Genomic DNA, 24,595 nt, shown 5'->3' on the forward strand with positions numbered 1-24,595 from the left:
TTGGTATTAGATTAACACTGAACATCTGAGTCCAAGGTCTGCTGTTATCATAAGGGCTGTCTTAACTAACATGTTTATTGCAAAAAAAAAAAAAGAAAAAAAAAGAAATCTATTCACAATCATTTGTGTGGCTGAAGTGAGAATTAAGAAATTAAGAATTAAGAAATAAGGAAGTTGTGAAGTTATTGAATTAGAGAAACTTAACCATTTTTTTTTTTTGGAAATAATTTTGCCAAATGATTTTGCATGTCTACCAGCCAAGTTTGGCATGTTTTTTCTCCAAGTGTTAATGAATTAGAATCAACCTTTTAAATGTTCATTGAATAAGTTGGTGAAAGTAATTGATTTAGGAACCAAATATACAGGTGTACGTTATTTTGTTAGCAGGCAGGCAGCAGTGATTGCTTCGAGTCCCACTGTTCTCAACTAACACACTCAAGTTAGGCCAGCTTACGTTTATGGTAATTAATTTTATTTTTCTCTGTAAGAATTTTTCAAATTCTTTTTGAAATATCTTGAAACTGTATATATATATATATTTATAAATATATATTATCTCCATCAAGGGAAATTCTGTAAGAAATTCTAATCAGTTCTTTTCCTCAAGAAGAATCTCTTTCTGGAAAATATCATCAAGAAGAACTTTTTGATAGATACATTTTCTTATAAAAAATAGACAAACCAATGTAATTGTTAACAAAAACATAACCCCCTTCATTATCAGAGGTCAAAAAACACTTAATATTGTTCTGTGTTACATGTTATCAGGGTGGAGGGAGGTTAGTCATATTTGTCAACTCAGTAAAGATGTCAACATGGTGAAGACGTTGACATCCTCATCCCATGTGTGCCAAGGGTCTTTTCCTCGCACAAAACAAATGTTTCCTTTTTTTCTTTTGGATGCCATTCAAGGCTATTTAAAGACACCCGTATACAGGGTGATGAGAATTCTTTAACAAAGTTTAGCAGTTTGTAAACAAGTCTTTAGAAAATGCATTTGTGATTTTTGCAGAAGAAAATGAAAAAGGTGATCAAAATGTGCTGGCAGTCCTTTTGGGAGAAAGCCAAGATTATTTTTCAAATGGCTTGGTAATTATGGCATGGTATGGTTAGGGGTCACGTGATCTGATTGTCATCAAAATCTTCAGCTATGACCACAAATTAATTCATGCCACACAACTTGCACGCCAAGATAAGCCTGTGTGTTTGTATCATACGCGTCCTCGTTTTTTGAAGTATGTACAAATATTAGACCAGTTGAGAGTTTTAATTTACAGAGCAATTTTGAAATGACACTTGTCATGTTGTTGACTGGGAACATTTTGAGCTGGTCCCCCTGGCCTCTATCGTGATTGCATGCGAAGTGAAGTTTTTATGTGCTGAGTTGGTGACACAGTCAACAACTGGAATGTATGGAGAATTATCAAAGGACAGCATGGACGTCCGGTGACCGTTGACTGACCGATGGTGCTGTGGTTGTTGTTGTTGTTGATGTGTTGATTGCTGGTATTTTATTATGTGTTATTGTTTATAAGATTTCTGTCGTTGTTATTGGGTTGTACTGTAAAGGATTGTAGTGCCAGTTTCATATATATGTGTATGTATAGAATATAATGCAGATTAGAATTTGTCAACTACGGTCATTGATAGTTCATTGGAGTTATGGAGAGTGCTTTGATAGGATCACCTAGGAAGTTTAGTTTATTCTTTTCCTCAAGCATTTAGAATTTAGGGAGTAATATTTTCATGCTGAACTTGGTGAGCAGAAAATTCTTTAGATGCACACACACTTGCATGCAGGCAGGTACATGCACACACACACACAAACACACACACACACACACACACACACACAAACACACACAGGTAGATTTAGATACTTTCAGTTTTGTCTGGTTGGATGGATAGAAATGTCTATCATGAGAGACACTTGATGATGGCAAGGGGATCATTTTCTAGGATGTTCTTCCTGGTTGGGTGGCCTGGCTGCCCTATGTAGGTTGTTGGTAGAAGTTGTTCAGTATTGAAGTCTCTGAGTAAAGGAAATATTGTGTACTTATTTTCTTATATGTACTAGCTATATGATAGATTGTATGTGTGAACATGCTTACATGCATGTACAAGTGCACACACACACAGGAACGCTCACACGTGTGCACACACACACACACACACACACACACACGCTGGAGACCTAATAATCTCCACAACCTTTCAGGAGAACTGTTTTACATTGGCTTTATTTTCATATGCAGTTAAATATTTTTCTTCCGCTAGAATATATGTATGTAGAACTAGTTTCATTTTGTACCTCTTTGAACATATGTTTGTATATATCCTTTTGGCAATAAGTTGGGCCTTATCTGAGTAAAGGCTGCCACCCACTCTAAATATACTTGTACAGAGAGCAGTTTATAGCCTGCACTTATTTAGAAAGAATGGTTTATAGCATTATGACCCTCTGAATAGAGACTGTATGGCGTCCTCCAATTCACTGCAAGGGTTCTTGGGGTCTTTATTTTGGCGTTTGTAGCAATTTAATTCATGATTATTTAGAGAATGATATACTGCATACTTGTTCCATTATTGAAAGAATGTAAGATGGCATTCTGCTCAATTTTTAGTTGACTTTACTATTTGCTTCTAAGGTATTTCAAGGTACCCCATGCTTTATTCATAATCACCAGCTCAGTGGAAGGTCACCTTATATGATGGAGTAAAGCTGTGCTGAGGTGGTCACCTGCTTGTCTGGTGACTTTCTTATTGCATTACTAGGTGACTATATTTATAAAAATATAAAAGTCTGGCTCTTGGTTTTAGGTAGCCAAGGGAATTTGAGCCAAGTGCTAAAATTGAAAATATTACTTTGGGTACTAATACATTTTACCTGCTGTGCTACTAAACATAAGTTGGAGATTATAATTGCTTCAACTCAAAATTAATTTTGGGCTCTAATTTTAAGCTATTTATCTAAACAACAACAATGATAATATTGAAAAAATAATAATAACACTAGATTAAGCCCACTTCTTTATTTATTTCTAATATTTCCACCAATGTGAACTGACCTCCTGCCCAGAGGGAGATATTTTGGTGTGTGCATGCAGAACTGCCAGAACATGAATATCGCGTGAAGAGCTTCATACGTCACGTCAAAGGTGTCAGGTTGAGGGAACACGCGGTTTATGGCACATTAGTTACACTGGCAGATGCCTAGGGGTGCAAGTAGAACTCTCTCACCTACCTCAAAAAAATAATAATAACATAAAAAAATTAAGAAATAAAATAAAGAAGTAAAGAAAATAATAATAAAATAAAATGAAAAAAAAATTGTAATGATAATTATGCTCGACTCATTGTAGCATTAGTAAGTTCTCTCTAAATTCTAAACAAATTCAGTTTTTGTAAGCAAATTTGCCAAATTCTATACTTTTTTCAGATGATTTATCATAAATTCAGCACAAAATAATGGTTATTTGATAACTTTTTACTGTGAGTTGAGGTCAGGGATGATGACAATGAAGAGGGTTTTATGAGATGACCAATCAGTGAAGTTGTGCTTGATACCAGTGAACATTTTGGTGTATAGACTGTTAAACTGTGTGGCTTTGTGATTCATTACTGGAACTCCTATTTTAAAATCACACACAGACACATGCGTATCTAAGTCACCAAATAGGTGAAGCCAGCGTAAAGAAATGTAATTTATGCATAGGTTAGTTGAAAAAACGGAGAGAGAAAGAGTGAGAGGAAATCATCTCATCTTTTTATGCATGGGCTTGCACAGGTTAAACTGAATTAAGTGGGACTAATTTGTCAAAAGAAGTTTCAGGATTTTAATCCCCTTCCCCGGGATTTTTGATCATCTCTTTTAGAATATGTTGCAATTTTAAGTCATACTCTGGAGAGAGTTGCGGTTAATAGGTTTTAAGAAGTCTTCAAGTTTTTTTTTTTCACAACTCTTTTCCCACAGGTTTTCCAACTGATTTTCTTGAATACTTTATTGAAAATGTAGAAAAAAAGAGGAGAAATAGTTGGGTTGCCATACCTTTGGGGTCATTTTACAATTTTTCCAAACAGTAACATGTTTTTTTTTCTGTGTTGACAGTTTTGCAACTTTTTATCTATCAAATTACATCTAGGAAGTCAAGGTTAAAGTTGAATTACATATTATCTTTCCCTTCTCTATATAGTGTATGAAAAGATGCAAAAATTTTACATTGGGGGCAGGGAAGAGAGATATTGAAAAGTGCCTCTTTTAATAGTCAGGGTAGGAGGTTAATGTCTGCTAACAGTGAATTCATGTGTAGTTTACCATACAGGTTACTGAAGAAGATATTGGTTTTCACAAGATTATTTATAGCAGGTTGAACTTCAAGGGTAACTGGTTTGTCTTGGGTCAGTCTGCATAGCTTTCACTCTACAGAGTTCACTGTATTTTCTTTTTTACCATAATTTCTTACCTGTAAACACACTCATGGAAAAAGATTGCAGGAAAGAATGGCAGTGCAGTTTTTAAAACTGTGTAAATTTGATGATTAACTTGAAACAGTTTTGGACAGCGACTTAAGTTGATGTGAAAAAGATGTATGAGAAAATTTGCAAGGAAAATGGAGAAACTTACAAACTTGAATTTAAAGTTGTTGGTCAAATGTAAGGTGTCAATGAGTCTGATATGAGATGTTCTCCCTGTTACAGAGGGTTTCAGATGTTTATGACTACAGTTCTTTATTGAGTAGCACCAGAATCCAAGAGATTTAAAGGATATATACCAAGGAAGATTTAGATTAAGGGATATACCAGGACAGAATTAGGTCAAAGGATATACACTGTACCAGGATAGAAATAGGTCAAGGGATATACCAGGATAGAAGTAGATAAAAGGGATATACCAAGACAGAATTAGATCTACTATAAGGATATACTGTGACAGAATTGGGTCCAAGGATATCCCGGGACAAACAATATTGGGTCAAAGGATATACTTCGAAAGAATTAGATCAAGGGATATACCAGGATAGATGTTAATTAAGTGACTTGATTAAGTGCTCATCTGGTTCTTCAAAAGCATCCCTGGAATTGCCGGTTTCTGATGAACAAGACAGCATTATGTCTGAACAATTACTGATTTGTTGGATGAACACTTCAAAACAAAAAATCAAACTAATTGATCTTAGGATGTGAATTGCCTAATGACAGTGACTTAGGAGACAGTAACTGTTGTCTATATTCAGTTCAAATCTAAGTAATGGTAACTGTATCAGAGGATCTATAGTCTTTGGTGGTTTCCAATACTGTTAACATTTCTTGGAGCATATTTTTGGACCTATGGTTGATATATAATCACAGCGTCACCATGGCTCTACGCTTCCTGGCACAGCAGAGTGGAGTGGCCTTCTTCACAATACCTGAGTCTGTCAAGTTGAGTGTGGAGGTAATTTGGAGTAAGAAATGGAAAGTGTTTTTTGAGTATGGTATGATGTTATTCTGATGATGTTATGCTCTGAGAGGTCTTAGTGTATGTGTTTGGGCATGATTACACATATGCATACATGTGTGTTTCTACATGAATTTGTGTGTATTGGTACATGTACGTATGCGGGTGCATATTTACACAGTTGGTTAAGGGTATATATACTTATGACCAATTAAAATCTGCCCCCCCCCCACCCCACCCCACCCTTACCCTCTTCCAACCACCACTTCTTCAAGCAACAGCTTAAAAAATAATAATAACCATGGTTTTCCACTCCCTGACTGATGTTCTGATTGTCAGCCTGGTGCCATTTTGTACTCAGTGATCATTCATGAAATTTCTCTTTCTGTTCTTTGTAGTCTAAACCCAAGTTGGTGGACCCTGTGGACTACGAGACGTTCCTGGTGAAGAGTAAGACTGTGATTCACAATGATCCTCTACGGGACATGCTACTGTTTCCCCAAGACGATGTCTGTGTGAGTGGAATAATTATGTTGTAAAATTAAAGGCAATTAATTAATTAATGCATTAAGCTGACAGAGGTGAATTGATTAAGTTTCCCAAAAAGTATTTAAAAGTGTTTGATAAGTCATGAAAAACATAGTTGTCTTCTCATCAGGAATTTTTTTAATAACTTTAGAGCATTAATTGTGAAAAAATCCTCAGATGGAATAAGAAAGCGCTGTAAATTTTCATGCAATTTTAATGAGAAAACTTAATCAGCAGTCCGAATGTTTAAATCATTGGTATATTAAGTCAAGAATCTTTTAGCATATGCCTCATTGAGTGCTCTTCTTTCTGATTCAGCAAAAGACATTGGGACGGGAATTTCGCACAGTGTGCTGCAGTGTCCCAAAGTTGGCCCAGAAAGAAGCCTCGAGTTTGCTGGTTCGGGAGTGCATCAAAGGATACACTAGCAAGTGGAATGTGGTAGAATACAAGTATAGCAAATACTCTGGTGGCCATCAACATTTACCAAAGTAAGTATCTGTGTATGTATGTGCGTATGACAGACAGAGAGAGAAAGATGTAGGAGAGAGAGAGAGAGGAGGGGGGGTGGCAACATATAAAACAGACCCAAATGCACAGTGGTATTAATTCATGAAAAATTTGAGAATTAGCCTTAAAGGGTTGTCATTCATCTAATTTTAAAAGACAAAATCCAGCTCCTTTAAGCACCGATGATAGACAATAGTAACTTAAATAATGAGGATGTTTTTTCAGGTACCAAAAGACCCCAGATTCTCTACTAGAACATGTCTATGAGATAGATATAGAGGATGATAAGGATGAGGTAAATATTACTGATTTGTGTATAATTATTTATAGTTCCTGTTTCTCCATTATGAAAAACGGGAGAAAAATCCCCTTCCTTTTAGTCTTTTTACTGTTATTTGTCTTTAATGGTAATGATGTCATTTAAGTTTTGTGAAGTCTTGTGCATTGAGTATAATCTTTTAAGCATTTACAAAATTTATTTCTTGTCATTGCACACATGTGGACAGATGCTAAAGCATGCATTCTTATGGTAATTTGTAATTGAAAGGGACAAAAATGTGAAGAAAAGGGTTTATTTGAGGCCCTGTGCAGATTTTTAAATACCTGCCACCCATCACTATTTTAATTTACAAATTTCAAAATACTTAAAAATATGTTTTACTACTTTTCTTTGGCTTGTGGAAACATATGAAGGTTTGAATTCAGTGCATTTTCATTTCTATATAAAATTGAAAATAATGTTGTTTTGAGAAGGGATTAATAATTCACCTCATAAAAAGATGAAACATACCTTAAAGAACATGAATATAAATTGCTCTAAAGTAAATTGGGAACTTCTTTGACTATCTGGACAGACAACAAAATGGCGTGAACTGCTCCATTGAATTTTAAGCCAGCAGCAATGCGAGTATATTGAGTTTCTTTTTAATGAGAAATTAGCATCAACTGGTTGAAATACAGCACTTTTATTTATAAAGTGGTATGGAATGTACATGGGGAACAGCTGGGGGGAAGGTGTCAAACTTTTTTGTATCTTGTTTTTTAAATGAGTAAGTAGACTACTTATGAGTACATGAAAATCCACGTTATCAAACAGTTGATGTATATTTGTGTTTAGAAATATAAAAGTAATTAATTATTGAAGGATAAAGTGTTATAGCCATGATACAGAATAACTTGCACTTGCGTACAATTTATTTAAGAATATTTACATTCTTTTCTTTATAGGAATGAAACAACTTTGACTTAATTGAGGTTGTTAGATATGGATAATGGCCACTCAGGTACATTGCATCAGTATTAAGTGTTGTTATATATCATTTGCTAAAACTCCAACTTTAATAAGAATTTTTGTTCTCCTTTTCTTCCTTTCAGGAAGGAACTTTAACTAGAAATGTTCTCCAGACTATAACAAAGCAAGGCTGGTTGTATAAAGGACCAGACAGTGCACATGAGTCCACAAGTATTATCAGTTTTACCAGGGTGAGTATACATCTTACATCTCGAGTTTCTAAAAGTATCACGGTATCAGTTTTACCAGGGTGAGTATATGTACATCTTACACCCCGAGTTTCTACAAGTATTATCAGTTTTACCAGGGTGAGTATATGTACATCTTACACCCCGAGTTTCTAGAAGCATTATCAGTTTTACCAGGGTGAGTGTCAGGATTAAGACTTTGATATAGTGGCCAGTTACATGTATTAAATTCTATTCATTTCTCGTCTGGTTTAAAGATTACCATGACCTTGTACAATATAATATAAAAATGCAATTGGTACATCACCATTCTGTTATTGGTATTTACATGACCAATATGTAAATTAACATAGATCTCTTCATGTAATGCACTTGTTAAAGGACCATCTCAGATAGTGCTGACTTGCCTACAATTTTTAGTTTATATTTGATTAGAATAATTTTTTTTTCTTAGAACATTTAATCATTGTTTAACATGTGCCTACTGGTCTGTAAACAGTCAAAAATAAGTATTTTTCTTTATGATTAAGAAAATGGTGAACTTTTGTATCCACATGAATTATCTATTTTCTGTACTCATAGATCTATAGAAATCTTATTGATAATTTTTTTTTTTTTTTTTTTGGCCAGGCTTTCAAAAGAAGATACTTTTACCTCAAGCAGCAGGTGGACACCACCTATATCCTGGAGTTCCACAAAGATGACAAAAAACTCGACGCCAAGGGAGCCATTTTTCTGGACTCGGCCACTGATGTGAAAAAGGTACAGCTGTGTTCAGAATAAGATTTCTTATAGCCAAGATACACCATGTCCAGAACTGTTTAAAATATGACGATAAATAAATATATTTAAAAATTTCAAATTTTAAGCTTTTAACTCCACGAGTGAAATTTTTCAGTTTCCATCTCTGTAATGAGTCTGAGTGACTTTAAAACTAGATACTTGTAAATTCCCCGCGCATTTATGCTGTGAACAGTTTGGGATATAAGTTATGATACCTTGGAGAATGTCATTATAGGATAAGGACTGAAAATTCCAAGAAATGTTTTGCTATGTAAAGTTCTGACAAACATTTACTAGCATAAGACACAAATATTGCATGTGCACACAGGCATGTGCGTGCCCACACACTCACTCACACACACACACACACACACACACACACACACACACACATTAAAAACAATTTTACCTTTAATCCATTCCATTCCAGAGCTCCAAGAAAGGGAGGTTCAATTTCGAGGTTCACATGCAGGACCACCAGTCATACCTGTTTGCCGCAGAGACGGAACAGGACATGGAGGATTGGATTAAGACCCTACGGAAAGTCATCGAAAGCCAGGAAACTGGCAGCATCCATAGTATATCCTCAGAAAAATATAGAGGTATTTTGCGGTTTAATGTATTTGTAATAGACCTTTTGGCTAACTGAAGTTTATGAATATGATTATCATTTCCAAGTTTATGCTTGTTCAGTGGATGAATTAGTACCAAATTTATAAAGTATAATTTTTGGTTAGTGCTTGTAGTGATTGACATAAATTACAATTAAATTGACATGGCAGTCAAGCATTTTGAAAAAAGATATTTTTTTCCCTTAATCCCATCTTCTTCATTTATTAATTTCATTATTTTCTTGGGGATTTATTTAGTCATCAAAGTTGATAGTGGAATCAGAGTCAAAACATACATTTAAGTTTTTTTATCAAGAAGGTTTTTACCAATATTTTTTAGCCTCTGGGGAAGCTCTTAATAAGCCAGAAAATATCCATATTATTATATTTATATTTTGTGCTTTTTCAGATGAGATTCTGAGCCCTGGGAGAGGGGGTGACAGTTACAAGGACAGCTTGGAGAACAGCATGCATCCTGAACTGGTCAAGGTATATATGACATCATGTTTTCAACTGCAGTGTTTCAATATATTGTGAATATGTTTTTCTAGGCATATGTTGGCATTTAAACCTCATTCAGGTATGGAATGCAAAGGTGATTCAATTTTATTGTTGGGATAAATTTGTATAAAATTGAATTTTGTTAATTTGGTGAATGATTTATTTCATTTTCACACAACTGAAGTTTTACAAGCAATTTGTATATACACTTCAATAGTTTTTTAATCAACATGTTCAATAAATGTTACAAATTAAAAAAGAAAAAGTGAAATGTACTAAAGATAATAATAATTCCCTACCAGTATGCCAAGGAGACGGATGGACAGTTAGCACAGGCAAGGAAGGAGAACAGACAGAAAATGTTCCTTATCTACCCAGAGCTACAGGTAAGTAAGAAGACAAAAAATGCTTTCCCTAATGGGAATTTGCTATACAGTCCTATAGGACTACTTATAGGAAATTGGCCCAAAATCTTATAGAGTCCTATAGGACCCTTATTATAGGAAAATTCTGTAATGGTTGGAGAAAATTTAAGAAAAAGTTAATAAAGAATTAATACATGCAAAATATATGCGAGAAATTTGGATGAGGTTTTCTAATGATAGATTATAGATACAAAGAAATCGTTTTCTCTTAAAAAGACAATCCTCCATGTTTCAGAGGGGTCCGTACTTTGATGACGTAGGGGACACAGTGAATGCTGATGTCTACAAGGAACAGTTTGGCACCAGAATTGTGGTCAGGTTTAAGGAATTCAAACTCAAGCTACGGGCAAATGTGGCTGAAGAAGGGCCAGACCATATAGCTAATGTTAGTCATACATGCACATTTTGGAGTGTTTTGTTTGTTGTTTTTGATGATAATTGCAATAATAATAATAATTGTAAATAATGGATTAGTATGAATAAAGCTACTATGGGTAATAATCTCGTGTATTTAAAATATCAATTAAATGTGGTTATGTTCTTTGTTTTTGGGTTACGCTGTGTAAAACGAAAGGAGAAAGATTAAAAGACATAAAACTGTCATTCTGTAGGCAATTCTTTAAGATGATTAATTGTAAAAAATCCTAATGAATATAACTTGCATTTTATAGCCTGAACCGTTCTTCATCACTCTGGCTCTTTATGATGCAAAGGAAGGAAAGAAGATCTCAGAAGACTTTCACATTGATCCAAACGACAGACTAGTGCGACGTATGATCCCAGACGAAGTGCTTCACAGCAGTGACAGACTGAACTCCGTGAATGGAAGAAGTACAGAGCCAGAATTAAATGGAGTTTCTAAAGACTGGGTTAAATATCCAGGGCAGGTAAGAATTTTATGAAAGACCAAGGTTTGGGCTTTTCTTGTTTTGATGTGTCGCCATCTATGTTAATGATTGTGGTTTTGTCTGCCAAATTAGAGAATTCAATTTTAATGAGAAATTGTGATCATTTATTGAGATATAGAAATGAATGAAGAAAGTATCACTCTTAAAGGTATAGATATAAAACCTTTATGTAAAAATGAAATTTTTAAAGTTCAAACTGCACTAATTGTAGGGCATCTTCTCTGTGATGAACCCCCATCATGAAATCTACCTGGTGGCAAGGATAGAGAAAGTTTTACAGGGAGGTGTAGTTACCTGCGCTGAGCCATACATAAAAGGTCCTGATGCCAAGAACGCTGCCAAAGTTCACAAGCAGATGAGACTGTGCTGCTCTCGCTTAGGACATTATAGAATGCCATTTGGATGGGCTGCAAGGTAGGTGTGATTTAACACCATTTATACTTATTGTGGATTTTGAAGTTGTTTTCTCCAAGGGCATATCACAGAATGCCATCATTGTGTTTTTAAAGAACTCCTAAAATCTCAAGAATAAAGTAATTCTTTCTTCAGTCAACCTCCAATTATCTCCAATATTTGGATGTCTAACAATGAATTTTTTTTCTATTCTGAAATCTCATTTTCTTCAGCAGAGTATGAAATATGGTAATGGGTATACTGCTTGTAATGCATTATGTGCAAATTTGGCTGATTGAGACTTAACTTAGAGAGAAAATAGCAGTTATTATTTATTTACCCAATAAATATGTAATATATACAATATATACGGAAATAAATAACAGCAGTTTTGGTGGTGGAAGTAGTATTTGACTTTATTGAGATAAATTAATAGAAATGAAAAGAAAAAGAGTAGAAATTTGCCTGTTTTGCATATTATTATTATTATTATTATTATTATTATTATTATTATTATTATTATTATTCATCTCTTTCAGACCAGTGTTCAAGCCATTTACCTCTGATCTGGAGCCAGACACAGACATCACAGTGTACAGACAGGAACCCAATAGACTGACTGAAGAGGACCTTATCAAACACCTGCAGGATATGAGGAGGTGAAAAGAAAAATGAAAAAAAAAAAAAACTTATGAAAAACATGAAGATTCAGTAGTATCAAGGATTCAAATTTTTATAATATATTATGTTTCACAGTTAAATTATGATTTAAGGAAAGATATGAAAATATAAAACATTTTGAAAGATAATGAAAATAAAAAACAAAAATACCATATTTTAAACCAGTAATTTCAAATTAATAAAAACCAAAATAATATTTAAAATTTGGTAAAAAAAAAGACATTTGTTATTTAGAGTCATTGATTCAGAAGTAAATACTTGCAAGGAATCAAAGTGAGAGCCCCATTGTAGACCCTACCGTCATTTATTTGTTTTAATATATTTGGAGGGCATATTGTCTTGATAATCTTTATGAGTCAAAGTAGTCATTGTATAACCTGCATCATGAAATTAAAACTAAATTAATTAATAATATATGTTAAACAATCTCATGTCATTACTTCAACTAAAAAACGATAATTTAATTTATATATTTCAATTGAAACAAGTTGCATTCATGCCAAAAAGAATGTTTTTGCCACTGACAATGAGACATCTTGATATAATCAAATATTGGGATAAATGCAGTCTTTCCAGTTTGTTAGTAAGTGTCGTTATTGTCTACTTCAGGCCTGAGAAACAGAGCAAGTGGCAGGTCATCCCTGCCGACTTCATGGTGATCCTGGCCAAGTATAAGCAAGCCATTAAAAGTAAGTTGATCTCAGTTGCAGTAATAGATGTTCACTTTTAACAAAACACCTTGACCAGGGAATGTAGCTTCATGTGTTATGATACTACCCGTGGCAGTATAGTCCTAAAAACAAGGAATCTGTTTCATGATGATTACATTTACTGAATGAGTAGTATTTTAAAAATTTTAAATGTCACATCAATACAGTGGAGAATTGAGACAGTGCGTGTTGTTTCATTTTTAACCTGAAACAATCTGTCACTATATCATGAACAAGGAAATTGTTAAGAATTTTCATATTTTCTTTAGCCAAAATTATTTACGTATCATTTGTCCATAAATTGTCCCTCTTGAATGCACATAGAAATTTTATACAATTTATAACACTATTACACATTAGATATATATTATGTATATATGATCTCAATTTCAGACACTGTCACGTCAGGGATAATTCCTGTCAAACCCTTCCCCGACCCCCCAGAACAGCCGCCAACATTAGAGATAGAGGAATTTCTTCCTGATGATGGGCGGTACACATGGCCCCACACAGCATATACTAACCATTTGTATGTGTATCCAAAGATGCTCAAATATGACAGCCAAAAAGCTTTCACTAAGGTAAAATACATGTACTTATAAATTAATGTAAGTTTGCACACAAAACATTAGTACCTTTGATTTATGAATTTATTATAGTTATGATTAATTGATGAGTTTTTGGTGGAAATCTGACATTTTGACACTGCTTTACTCTCTTAAATAATTTGTTATCCTATGTTAAAAGCTAACTAGATGTCATTTAATCTTCTAGAACAAACCAAACATTTCCGGTCTGCACAGAAAAGAAAGTTTATTATGTTCCTGAGAGATATAAAAGTCATAATTGGATAATTTAAAAAGAATATTCAATTTCATTGTTTTTCTTCATTTTAGGCCAGAAATATCGCCTGTTGCATAGAAATCAAAGATTCAGATGAAGAGGGTGCTGTGCCGTTACAAATCATCCGAGGTCGCCCTGGAGTAGCGGTATTCACCACTGTGACAAGTGCTGCCGTGGTGCATCACCAGACCTCGCCCGAGTTTTATGAAGAGGTGCGTACCAATGATTTTAGATTTCTCTAATTCTGTGTATTTATTATGAGGGAATGGTTTTTTAAAACTTGTGAATTTTATAAATTTTTCTGCTATTTTCTTCATGAATAATATATATGTAATAGAGCTATTTCATTCATTGTGCACAATTTTCACAAAAATAAGTTATTGCAGAAGGTATTTCTAGCTTCAGATTATCGTTAAGTTCTTGAAAATGTGAAGTAATAGACATAATTGTAACATGTTTGATATTTTTAGCAGTTTTTCTTTTTCAAAATATAACTAAGTGTCAAAATAATTTTCAAAATCTTCCACATGTTCTTCCATTATTTATTGATCTTATTTTGTATTTCTCCTATCCTACAGGTGAAGGTGTCACTACCCACTCAGCTCAATGACAAGCACCACCTGTTGTTCACATTTTACCACGTCGCCTGTGAGTCGTCCACTAAGATGCCTTCGAAAAGCACCAGTAATAAAAAGAAACATGATGTAGAGTACACTATTGGTTATGCATGGATGCCAATTAGTAGACTGGGCAGGTGAGAATAGGATTTTTTTGTCTAAATTTTATTTTGAATTTACTTATGAGTAACATTTGGAAGAAAAATATCCAAACTTGATTAAAGACTAATGTTCTTGAATATAAGCAACATAATAAGAGTATAGGTGCTTGAAAAATACCAATTGCTTTTGGCAATTATACTGTTAAATTTATAGTGATAAGCTCATCAGTTGGCAGTAAGATGTAGCAAATGGTGTAGTTTTTCCAGAAATCAATAGATATATTTTTTTTCAAAATAATTGAAGATTTACAGAAATGAAAACAACAGAGTTGGGATTTTGTTGTATTTCTCCACTTGAAGATGTGATTCACAGAGGTAGAGAGTGGAGTGAACAAAATGAACTTGCCCGATTCCCTTTCTACCACCACCAACAGGTATTTGGTGTCCTTCCTGCTGCTGAGTTGTTCCAATTATTCAAAACTGCCAGAGCTAACTATCACACCCTCCTTGAAAAGCAAAAACTGTATACCATCGGACCTGTATTGAAGGTGCTGATCAAAGGGAACTCTTTAGGATTGTGGACAAGATTTCAGAATCTAAGTCAAGCCAGCTAAGTGTGCTTCCTGACATGGAAATGTCAACACTTCCTCAAGTTTTTGCAGATTTCTTCACAAACCGGATCAAGGATATTCGTAAGGACTTAACTCAAAATGCTACCACAGGATCCTCAGAATCAGATCCATTACCAAGTGAATTTCAAGACAGGTGTGCCAGTTAGGGTGGTGGGGCCCAACTGAGCAATTTCCTACCAGTCTCAGAGAAGGATATTATCTCTGTTATAAAGGGGATGGATTCTAAGTTTTGTGCTCTGGATCCCATGCCAACATATATAGTGAAAGAGTGTATTAGTGTGTTATCTCCAGTTCTCTTGAGATTAGTAAATCTGTCTTTCTCAACAGGTATCTTTCCATCAAACTGCAAAACTGCAATTGTTAGACCATTACTTAAAAAGCAAGGGCTGTGTAAAAATGTCCTGAAAAACTATAGACCAATATCAAATCTACCCTTTTTAGGTAAATTTCTTGAAAAAATGGCATGTTCCCAACTAAGCAGCTATCTATCTGAAAATAAACTCTTTGGGAAATTCCAGTCTGCCTATAGAGAAGGCCACAGCACTGAGACAGCTCTACTTCGAGTCCACAACGACATAATGCTTGCCCTGGATAAACAAAGAGATGTCATTTTAGTTCTTCTAGACCTTTCAGCGGCTTTCGATACCATAGATCATAATATTCTTCTTCACAGGTTGCAGCATCGTTTTAGAGTGAATGGACTTGCACTTAGTTGGTTTACCTCTTACCTGAAAAACAGAACACAAAGGGTTTCAATAGAGTCGGTTTTATCTCAGCCAGTTAACTTGGAGTACGTTGTTCCACAAGGGTCTGTGTTAGGTCCGATCCTATTCTCATTATACATGTTACCTGTAGAAGATATCATACTAAAGCATGGTCTGAACACTGTTATTTTTGCAGATGACACACAAGTATATATTACATGCAAGAGCAGCCAGTCTGCAACAATCACTTCTATGGAGACTTGTCTTGCAGAGATTCGAGAATGGATGAAAGTGAACATGTTGGCTTTAAATGATAGTAAGACTGAGTTGATATGGTTTACATCAAGGTTCAAGGCAAATAGAAAAAATGTAGCAAATGCCAACATTTGCATAGGAGATGTTCTTATAAAACCATCTAGTTCTGTAAAAGATCTGGGAGTTACCCTCGATGAAAATGGCACTATGGGCAAGCGTGTATCTGAAGTGTGTAAATCAGCATCTTATGCACTATGGTGCATTGGAAAAATAAGGAAAGTGTTAGATAACAAAACCACTGAAAAATTAGTACATGCATTTATATCATCAAGATTAGATTACTGCAATAGTCTCCTCTTTGGTATTTGTGACTATCAGATTAAAAAGTTACAAGTTATTCAAAACTCAGCTGCAAGACTGGTTTGTCAAATTAAGTACAATAGTACACACCATATCACTCCCATTCTAAAAGAATTACACTGGCTGCCTGTGAAGCAGAGGATTGATTTTAAAGTACTCTGTATTATTTTTAAGGCGATCCATTCACAAGGACCATTATATTTATCTGATCTTATCTGTTTTAACTTACCACGGCGGTCCACACGTTTTAATACTGAGAATGATTTTATTTTAGAACATTCTGTTTTAGAGAAGGGGTGCCTAAAAAGTTATGGAGATCGTGCTTTTATAATCTACGCCCCAAGAGTGTGGAATGGTCTACCAAATTTTATTAGGAAAACAGAAGACTTTGACAATTTTAAATCTCTTTTAAAGACCCACTTTTTTAATTCTGTCTATATCTCTTAGATTTTATTTTAATATATATATGTTTTTTTTTTTTTTAATAAGATTGATTTTTAGTAGTGTAAATTTTAAATGGTTTCCAATGAGAGTTTATGATTAAAATATTGTAGTCATTTTAATGATTTTAGTATATTAGCCATTATTGTAAGGCGCCTTGAGATAGAATGTAAGGCGCCATATAAGAATCTTATTATTATATTATTATTATTAAATCTCTTGTTGTATTCCAGAGTTTTGGTAGGGGAGCAGATGTTACCCCTTGCTGTGAACCTTCCCCCTGGTTACCTAAGTCATGAGTTGTTAGGGCTGGGAAAAGGGGTAAGTTTGATTGGATAATATCAACTGGATAACAACCAATCAAAAGTCACATTTTGACTGGAAAAATATATTTTTTTGGGGGGAGGGGGGTTAGATTTTGTATCTGCACTCATTCCTTATCAGTGTAATTTTGTTTACTTTTATGAATAAATTGTTTAAGGATAAAGATTTGCAAGTGGCTTCAAGCCCTTAATTTATCTCCTCTGTACAGATGTCAGCAAGTACGTTTGGGATCGAGTAAACCATTAACCAGCATTCACACTGCAAACGTGTGCTGAAAGTACTTTGGATTTGGTACATGTACTGCCACCCCCTTCCACTGGACACAATTTACATTACTGCTACTCTTCAAAATAATATTAGAATTTTTGTTTCTGTCAACTTTTGTGAAGTTAAAAAAAAGTGCTGAGTCATCCATCCTTACATTCCAGAGTGCAGGTCCAGACATCAAATGGGTGGACAGTGGAAAACATCTGTTTAAAGTTGATCTGCGTCTTGTCTCCACTATTTATACAAAGGTTAGGTTTTTATTCTTTGTTTAGGAAATGATTTTATTGTAAGCCTGTTACTAGTTAACCTCATAATTTTATAAACCTCTCTTGGATTAGATTGTATTTTTGTCTTCATAGGTTTAATTTTTTTAATTTTTTTTGAAAATTTTCTTCCAAACATATTGACATTTTAGCATTAGGTAAGTTTTGTATTATTTTTAAATTTAATTGGCTATTTTAAATGAATTTTTCTGTTATTTCTGTTCAAAGGATCAGCACCTTCACAACTTCTTCCACCACTGTCAGAAAGTTGAGGAGTCCAAGTCTCTAGCAACAGACATGGATACAGTCAACAAGCTCAAGGTATGTACTCCATTTGCCATCTCACGTAAAGTCCACTGCCTTTTACGTGAGATGGCAAATGGACTTTATCACATTTGACTTGTCATGAAAAAGAAAAGAAATTTATTATATTTACTTTGCCATGAACTTCTAGGGGAAAAATGCTTTGAACCCTTTGAAAAATTTATGGTTTGTACACCATGGCCACTGTCACAAAATAGAGTGGTGTGCACTCCATGTGCATTTGCGTAAAAATGTTTTGGCATGCATTTTGGTTGATTGGTAAACTTAATACTCTATTAGAGATTTTGTAGAAGAATGTGAATTTCTTAATTTAAAAGTAACTTATTGTAATTCTGTTGATGATACTTAGTTCTGTAGTTGCTAGTCAGAAGAAAGGACTGAAATGTTAAAAAGCATGTTTATAAAGATTAATTTGATGATTAAATTGATACAGTTTTATGCGAACAACTGTGCTTACCAATTAGTTGAAAATTTTGCAATTTTGTTGATTATAGTATATCAGGCATGTAATGCAGAATTTAATTTGTTTATTAAGATGATGATTTTATTTTTTCTCCTATAATTATTTAATGTAGAATATTTTTTCTTCTAAACTAATATAGAAATTCTAACTTGTAGTCAAATGTTGATGCAGTTTGATATCTTGGTAGAAATTTTGCAGCTTTTGCAGTAGTATTCTTTCTAAAATAGCATTTCACATCATGTTCTTGTAGAACCAGCTAACTTGGTAGAGGTTTTATGTTTTTACATCAGTACTAACAAGAAGATTTGAAGATTTATTCTATGCATCTCCAGAAGAGATGGAAAAAAATTTGGCCCCTGAATTTCTTGCCACACTGTTGATATTTTTCTAACACTTAACAGAAATTGCTCACTCATTTCAGATAAATTTTGTACATATTTTACCTAAGCCAAGAAAAGTTTTACATTAGCCAAGAAAATTTAGTATTTTACCAAAGGAGTGACAAAAAATGAAAAAAAAAAAAATATATATATATATATATATATATATATATATATATATATATATATAACGTTTTCTTTAGCCAAAAGAAATTGTTCAAAGAATATGATGGACCTTAAATATGCTTGTTTAATCTACCTTGGAATCCTTATGCCAAGTGCATGTACACATGTAATACTAATATGGGTGTACCTGTAGATATGCATTTATATACTGTGCACCTGGGTAAGGTTACAAGCTTATCATAGGGTAGTTGATAACAAGTGGGAACAGGTTTACCTGCTTTATTTCTCTTTTAAATGCACAGGCAAACCTAGCAGACAAAAATGTTTTGATAAGCACGCAAGCACGTGGGCACGCACGCAAGCGCACTCACACACACACACACACACACACACACACACTATTGTTCCCGCATTATTAAAAATGTATAAGTGGAACTGATTTTCTTTTACCCAAAAGAGTGCGATTTAGGATTTTTTCATTCAATTTTATGGCAATTTTAAATTTTATATAATTATTTGAATTAATTAGTGTTATAGTTTGCTATATTTTCCCAACTGAATGATGCTAAGAGTTATATGCCTGGTTAGAATAAAAAGCCAGCCTGAAACCAGCAATTTCAAGGGGGGGGGGAGTCTTTTTCTGAAAAAAAAAAGATCTTTCATGTACCTATATCAAATTTTAACCTGAGCAAACCAACCTCCTGGCAAAAAAAAAAAAACAAAAAAAAAAAAAAGGTTGTTACCCCCGAACCCCCCTTGCTACGGCACTGTATAGATTACCTTAAAACATGGAAGGTGGACTCTATATTAATCAATAATTTACTATTAAATCTTCAACTTCTTACTAAGGGTGCAAAGCATTCACAATATAATGACTCCCTCACTATGGCTTTCAAAAAAAACTTCTTTTTTTGCTTTTGACATTCTGTTGTAACACTTTACGTGAAGCTTAACACTGAAGGTAGTGGGAGATAATAATTTACTAAATATGATAATTTTCTTACTATTTCTTATGTACTGCCTTCATTTCTTGGCTGGATATCACAAACCTCTGTTCTGTTTAGTTATTTTTTTTCACTTGTTCATTTATTCAGAGTGCAGAAAATGTTGATGAAAAAGAATTGTTGAAATTTGTAAAGGTATGTGTTCGTTATTCACCCATCTCAGAAAAATGGAATAAGTCCATTACATGACTAGACGTGTAAAAGGAAGATTCCATTTCTTGAGAAAAGGGGTGCTATTGAGTTTGCAGCTTAAAAATTAATTTTGCTGTGTTTAGAAGTTTTTTGTGTTAGTATATTTGTTAAGCTTTTTACAGAATTTTATGAATTTTCAAGATCTATTTTTTTATTATATTATTATTATTTATTTATTATTATTATTATTTTTTTTTTTGAAAATCTTTTTTGAGATTCTTTGTGTGTTTTTTTGGGTGCTTTTAGACATTTAGAGAGTGTACATATATAGGAATTCAATTGTTTTATTAATAACTGAAAATAGAACTTTGGAATTTTTCGAATAAAAAAAATATATATTTTTTGAATAAATAGCATTTTAGACATCAGTCTATTGAAACTTCATGGGGAAAAAGCTTCCCATGCAGTCTGCATTGCCTGGCTTTAGTCACGCCCTTTGTTTGGACTAGTTTGTACTTTGGAACAATTTCTTTCATGAAAAAAAACTCAATTATTGAAACAGTTTTGGTTGATAGCAATCTCATTTAGCAGATATAATTTGTCAGATTTTGAAAAAGGTAGCAGTAGTGCACTGAGTTCTTACAGAAAGTTTTAAACACAGAAATGTATTTTATATAGAGAAATGGGGGGGGGGATCATTGTGATGGTTCATTTTCTAACTTGTGTGATAATTATTTTAAGGCTTCTTATTCTGTTTGCATGTAGAAGTGCTGTCTAAAATCTTAGTTTTGATTTTTAATTGCATGAGTGATGATTTAATGTTGTGATTCAATTTCAAGCTTAAAAAAAACAGTACTTTAGCTCTTTTTGAAGGAAGAATAATTTAAAGTAGACAGAATGATTTTCATAGCTTATTGAAGTGAATTTTGTCATCATAAAACAGATGGGGGTGTACAGGTTAAGGACAGGGGGTGTCCTTGACTTTCATTTAGGCAGAAGATGTACTTTTGCTTCAGCACCAGCATCTTTTCAAACAAGCACAAATGTATTTGTTTTATGCCTGAGCATTCGGTACAACTTATAGTTCATGATATGCATAATTATAACAAATGATTGTTTTATCAATAACAAAAACTTTCTAAGATTTTACAAGAGAGTTTGAATTGCAATGTTGAAGATAAAACTGATTTAAGGATAATATGCAGTCAAAGAAATGCCCCTTTTGATAATTTTGATCAGTTTGAATGCATGATAAAAAAGTAATGTTGTATAATTGTTTTATCTTATTTCGTGTTATACAATAATGCCATATGCAAAGTTTCTGCATTGTCTTATTTTATATATGTTATTATTTCATGCTATGATGTTACTTGACACATTTCACAGTTTTTGAGCCAAATTTGTAATAAGTTTGTTTGATTCTGTGTCATTTATTTCTCATTTTGTTGTTACTTACTGTGTTTCCCTTGATATTATTTATTTATTCATTTATTTATTTATTTATTTATTTATTTATTTATTTATTTATTTCAGAGTATGCATGCCATGGACGTGGGAACTATGATCCAGTTTCTTCCAACCATCTTCAATCAACTTTTCCGTCTTCTTCCCCAGACGAGTAGTGAAGATGTGGCATTAAATGCTGTCAGGTAAATTCTTGTCTCTTTCTGATGTCTTTTATTAACAGAACATTGATTTTACTGACAGAATGTTGTTTTTAGAAGCACAGATACTTGAGTTTTGTTTAAATTTATTCAGTTCTGTAATTGTGTACTTTGTAATAATTAAAATGAGCAATGCACAGTAATAAAATATATAAATATTTTATAAATTTCTACACTAGGGTGTTAGTCCATGTGGTATCAGAGGTTAGTGAGGCAGGGAAAACTGATGCTTTACACTCCTATGTCAAAGTAAGTACTTTATGTATGTCCATACATTAAATGTGTATTAAAAGTAGTTTTGTCATGATAAAAAAGTAAGTTGTTTTGAAGAGATAAATGTCTTAGGGGCATGGAAAGATACTCATATAAAATGTGCGTGCAAACAATCTCAAAATATTTAATGATTATATTATAAAAAGATTCTGCACAATTTAAAAAATAAATGATTTCTGTTATTCATTTTGAAACACTTATACATACTATGTAAATGTTGTGGTGACATTTTCATTTTTTCCCTTTCAGTATGTTTTCCAAACTGAGCCAACAGCAGGTAGTCTCAAACAGGGCAAAACTGTCCACGAGGAACTGGCCAAACACTTGACCACAATGACCCGCCCAAACAACGCCGACCTAATGGTCATCAACAAACTGCTCAGGTTTGCCTGGTTCTTCTTTGAGATCCTCATTAAGAGCATGGCGCAGCATCTGATTAGTACGGGGAAAATCAGGGTGAGTATATGCGTGTGTGTGTTCGTTTGCACATGCTTGCTTGCATGCACATGTTAAAAATTGTGGTAGTAACTGCTTATTTAATTTGAACAGATTCAGAAAATTTTAATTTAAAATTTATTAAAAAATTTATTTTATTTTTTTAAATGTAATAATGCATTGTTCATCTCCAGGCCCAAAGAAATGACCGCTTTCCATCGGACTACCAGTACAGAGTACAGAACCTAGTACAGTGCTTTGCTCCTCACATCACACAGAAGTTCAGGGATCAGCCTGTGGAAACAAAACATGCTAACCAGGCCCTGGCTTGTTTTATTAAGGTAATAGTAAAAGACTAGGTTTCAAAATTAAGGTTTTGATCCATCCAGTTATTTCAAACTAAGATAATGATGAATATGAAAGTGACTCACTTATTGGATCTTACAGAAGATCACAATGTTTTGACCTTATCACAAATAACAAGGCCCTGGCATGTTTTAAAATCAAGAACTTCATTATTATTTTACAGAAATGCCTGACCTTCATGGACAGAGGGGCAGTCTTCAAGCTGGTCAACATGTACATGGACAGTTTCAGCCCAGGTGACCCGAAGGTAAGGAGTGGACACTGGTCATCTGGTTTGACTTTCTTGGTCTGAAAAAAAATAGAAGGCATTCGGTTGATTCAGAGGAAAAGGAAGACCATTTAAAATATTGATATATAGTAGCACATGATAGAGGACATTTGTTAATTATAAACAACATATTAATTGTAAATTCAGAATTTCAAAAAAATGTTTTTGAATGCTGTTTGTTAATAACTAAATATTTAAACTGAAAGATACTGGTTGAGTCCAGGCAAAACTTTTGTGTGTATACACATGCATGTGTGTGTATCTGTGCATGTGTTGGCGCATGCACGTGTGTATACTAGTATGTGTATGTGGTCATATTTACTGTACCCATTTTTTCCCTCCATATCAGACATTACTGGAGTACAAGTTTGAGTTTTTGAGGATCTTGTGCTGTCATGAACACTATGTCCCACTCAACCTGCCTATGATGAAGAAAGGTCATGTTAAAACATACAAAGGTAGGTTACTTATGTCTCAGCCAACACAATTATAACTGCAAGGTGTCACAACTAACACAATTGTCTTCAATATTATGTCACAAGGAAGGCAATTGCCTTTGATACTTTGTATCAACTGTGGCAATAATCTTTGATATTTTGTCATAACTTAGGCAATTGTCTTTGATATTTTGTCACAACTGAGGCAATTGTCTTTGATATTTTGTCACAGCTGAGACAATTGTCTTTGATATTTTGTCATACCTGAGGCAATTGTCTTTTATATTTTGTATCTATAGCATTCCTCAGCTGATAAAATACCACTCTGTGGTGTTATTTCACATGATATGTGCTTCAAGCAGCACGATCATATTTTCAGTAGGACATCTGTTGCAATTTTGCACAGTAGAATTTTGTTACCTCATGAATTTCATTAACTGCTTTGAAAAATTTTGTTGCAGGTAATTTAAGTGCAGGTATTAATACATTGTCCACCAATGCCCTACCTGACACAGAAATCCAAGCAACTTTTTCCATTACTGTTTTACCAGACACAAATTGCAATCAGCTCTTTTATGTCATATCAAGTACTTGTCAGTCGAGAATAATCATTGATGTGTTCCTCAGTGTTTGTAAACTAGTGAATGATGTTCATTTCAGTAAAGACCACTTTAAAAATATTCTTTCCTCCCTTTTGTTTTCTCAGTGAGATCATGCTGCCCATCATTATAAAAATGCCCTCTGTCACAACTCAAGCAGTTTTTCACTCTCCCTTTATTTCTTGTTTGCTACCTTGATGAGAGCTTACCACTGAATCCATGCTTGATTTTTATAACAGTTTTGAAAATTGCTTGGCTTGGTTGGGAATTTTGATGCCATGATGTTGACTTTTATGCTTTTTTTATGGCATTGATTAAATGATTTTCCTTCTCATCTTTGAATAATGGCAA

General features: G+C 33.7%; 1 protein-coding gene across 15 annotated transcripts in view; it reads left to right on the forward strand.

The window, feature by feature from the left end:
• The window catches only part of LOC106179218 (dedicator of cytokinesis protein 9), a 92,422-nt gene that overhangs the window by 27,861 nt on the left and 39,966 nt on the right, over nucleotides 1-24,595 (forward strand). For 13 of the 15 annotated variants that reach the window (XM_086997671.1, XM_086997673.1, XM_086997672.1 and 10 more), the window contains exons 2-27: nucleotides 5,836-5,952; nucleotides 6,284-6,456; nucleotides 6,701-6,770; nucleotides 7,850-7,957; nucleotides 8,585-8,716; nucleotides 9,168-9,339; nucleotides 9,758-9,837; nucleotides 10,152-10,235; nucleotides 10,510-10,659; nucleotides 10,946-11,161; nucleotides 11,394-11,596; nucleotides 12,115-12,234; nucleotides 12,866-12,945; nucleotides 13,360-13,547; nucleotides 13,863-14,021; nucleotides 14,388-14,563; nucleotides 17,153-17,240; nucleotides 17,672-17,758; nucleotides 18,002-18,094; nucleotides 20,161-20,205; nucleotides 21,736-21,851; nucleotides 22,046-22,115; nucleotides 22,389-22,595; nucleotides 22,769-22,915; nucleotides 23,104-23,187; nucleotides 23,558-23,666. In XM_086997671.1, the coding sequence (XP_086853797.1) occupies nucleotides 5,836-5,952; nucleotides 6,284-6,456; nucleotides 6,701-6,770; nucleotides 7,850-7,957; nucleotides 8,585-8,716; nucleotides 9,168-9,339; nucleotides 9,758-9,837; nucleotides 10,152-10,235; nucleotides 10,510-10,659; nucleotides 10,946-11,161; nucleotides 11,394-11,596; nucleotides 12,115-12,234; nucleotides 12,866-12,945; nucleotides 13,360-13,547; nucleotides 13,863-14,021; nucleotides 14,388-14,563; nucleotides 17,153-17,240; nucleotides 17,672-17,758; nucleotides 18,002-18,094; nucleotides 20,161-20,205; nucleotides 21,736-21,851; nucleotides 22,046-22,115; nucleotides 22,389-22,595; nucleotides 22,769-22,915; nucleotides 23,104-23,187; nucleotides 23,558-23,666 (3,274 nt within the window). Of the gene's footprint in view, nucleotides 1-5,099; nucleotides 5,435-5,835; nucleotides 5,953-6,283; nucleotides 6,457-6,700; nucleotides 6,771-7,849; nucleotides 7,958-8,584; nucleotides 8,717-9,167; nucleotides 9,340-9,757; nucleotides 9,838-10,151; nucleotides 10,236-10,509; nucleotides 10,660-10,945; nucleotides 11,162-11,393; nucleotides 11,597-12,114; nucleotides 12,235-12,865; nucleotides 12,946-13,359; nucleotides 13,548-13,862; nucleotides 14,022-14,387; nucleotides 14,564-17,152; nucleotides 17,241-17,671; nucleotides 17,759-18,001; nucleotides 18,095-20,160; nucleotides 20,206-21,735; nucleotides 21,852-22,045; nucleotides 22,116-22,388; nucleotides 22,596-22,768; nucleotides 22,916-23,103; nucleotides 23,188-23,557; nucleotides 23,667-24,595 lie in introns of those variants that run through there. The other 2 variants (XM_086997675.1, XM_086997680.1) reach the window with 2 other exon arrangements.

The sequence above is a fragment of the Lingula anatina genome, chromosome 10 (assembly GCF_051362555.1).
Source record: "Lingula anatina isolate TDL-2025a chromosome 10, LinAna3.0, whole genome shotgun sequence".
NCBI classification, from domain to species: Eukaryota; Metazoa; Brachiopoda; class Lingulata; order Lingulida; family Lingulidae; genus Lingula; species Lingula anatina.